This window comes from Rattus norvegicus, chromosome 3 (genome assembly GCF_021556685.1).
Source record: "Rattus norvegicus strain SHRSP/BbbUtx chromosome 3, alternate assembly SHRSP_T2T, whole genome shotgun sequence".
Lineage (NCBI taxonomy): Eukaryota > Metazoa > Chordata > Mammalia > Rodentia > Muridae > Rattus > Rattus norvegicus.
The window spans coordinates 97,292,459-97,294,446 of NC_141536.1; the positions used below are offsets into that span (position 1 = coordinate 97,292,459).

General features: G+C 34.5%; 1 protein-coding gene across 1 annotated transcript; it reads right to left on the reverse strand.

Annotated features, from left to right (window-relative positions):
* Positions 1-486: 486 nt before the first annotated feature.
* Or4k35 (olfactory receptor family 4 subfamily K member 35) lies at positions 487-1,398 on the reverse strand. The gene has a single exon (NM_001000366.1). The coding sequence runs from the start codon at positions 1,396-1,398 to the stop codon at positions 487-489; it is 912 nt and encodes a 303-aa protein (NP_001000366.1).
* Positions 1,399-1,988: the final 590 nt, after the last annotated feature.

Sequence of the window (1,988 nt, forward strand, 5' to 3'; positions counted from 1 at the left end):
ACTATTTCAAAAATGACAAAGAATGTGTTCCAGTCATAACCACTTGAGACAGACCAACTCTAGAATCCCAAAACACTCTAAGACAAGTATCAGAGATTCAATCTGGTGGATTAATGGGAAATTTAGAGATTTGTCTCATGCTTTAATAATGGGTTCTGTGATGGTATAATGAGAGTTGAAGTAGCAGCTCCAACTGTAATAGGTACAAGTAATTTGCATTAACCTGAATCTTCACATGAGATAATCAAGATCCTGAATTTAAAGATTAGCATTATTATATAGACAGAAAACTATTTTTATACAGTGATCAATGAAATTTGCAAAATTTAAATGACACAGATCTTTTTAAGTAGCACTGCATACAAGTTCCATCAATTGAAGAATGTTTGTAGTCTATTGTAAAAGAAAAAGTTTGATTACTTTAGGAACTCCAAAGTTAATATTCTAATAGTGAAAAATCCTAAAATATTCACTGGAATTCATTTGCTAGCACTGTAACCTCTTCATAGCATTTTTAATCTCTTTGTTTCTTAAAGTATAAATGGCTGGATTCAGGAGAGGTGTGATAACTGCATAAAACACAGCAAGGAATTTGTCCACCCATGTTATGCTGACTGGCCACAGATAGATGAAGATGCAGGGCCCAAAAAATAATACTACCACTATGATGTGGGCAGTACAAGTAGAGAGAGCTTTGGATGCCCCATCCTTAGAATGAAGGCAGACAGTAGTCAGAATATGGGAGTAGGACATCAGCAACAGAATGAAGCATACGGCTGCTAGCACCCCGCTGTCAGCATTTATCAAAATTTCTAGAACATAGATGTCCAAGCAGGCTAGCTTGATGACCAATGGAATATCGCAGAAAAAACTGTCTAAAACTCTGGATCCACAGAAGGGAAGATTTACAATTATAACCAGTTGGCTGATTGAATGCACAAAGCCAATGATCCATGATGCCACCACTAATCCAATGCACATATGTCTGTTCATGATGCTAGAGTAATGGAGTGGCTTACAAATGGCTACATAACGGTCATAAGCCATTGATACAAGCAGTACCATCTCACCCCCTCCGAAGAAGTGACCAAAGAAAATCTGACACATGCACCCTCCAAAGGAGATCGTCTTCTTTTCCTTGAGGAAATCTATAATCATCTTAGGTGTAGTGACTGAAGAAAGGCAGAAGTCAATGAATGAGAGGTTGGCCAACAGAAAGTACATAGGAGAATGGAGACGAAGGTCTGTGATGATTATGAGTACAATAAAAATGTTACCCAAAATGGTGGTTAAATAAAGTGAAGAAAATATCACTAAGAAAAAGGCTTGGAGCTCCCAAGAGTCACAAAGACCAAGAATAATGAATTCAGACCCTTCAGACTGGTTTGTTTTCTCCATTTACTCCAGTTCCAAATTATTCTGAAGTAAAACATCCGATGTGAGATTCTGGGAATAACAGCGAATGTTAATTAGGAGGAGTTCTTAAATTCATCTGATAGAATTGATTTAACCTACTAACTTCGGAAATGACCTTGGCTTTTGGATATAACATTCCTTGTAGCATTCATACATTCTGTGTCCTAGAAATTTTATTCTCATTTATTTACACAGATTAATTATTATATAAGTGCATATGAAGAAATGTATGCTAATGCTAATGACCATTAACCAAACAATGACATTTGGGTTCAGAAACACAAATGAATGTAAATAAATATATAAACAAAATACAAATAAAACTATATGAAATGTAGAACAATTTAAAATATAGTAATTGAAGAGTTCAAAGTGGATTTTTGACATAGTTTTTACAAGCTGAAAAGCAATAGAAAATATACTTTGTATGGAAATGATAAATTTTAAGAGAAAAGTAACAAAGCCAGGTCAGGTCAAAGGTAAGTAGGAATATGAGCACATTAAGATAGTCTTAATTTTTTCATTCTTACATTTCATCATATACTATTAGTATAATCTTCTCATTAAATAGA

What these genes read in the sequence shown, in the direction of transcription:
- Or4k35 (NM_001000366.1), bottom strand. Translation starts at nt 1,398, where the DNA reads ATGGAGAAAACAAACCAGTCTGAAGGGTCTGAATTCATTATTCTTGGT.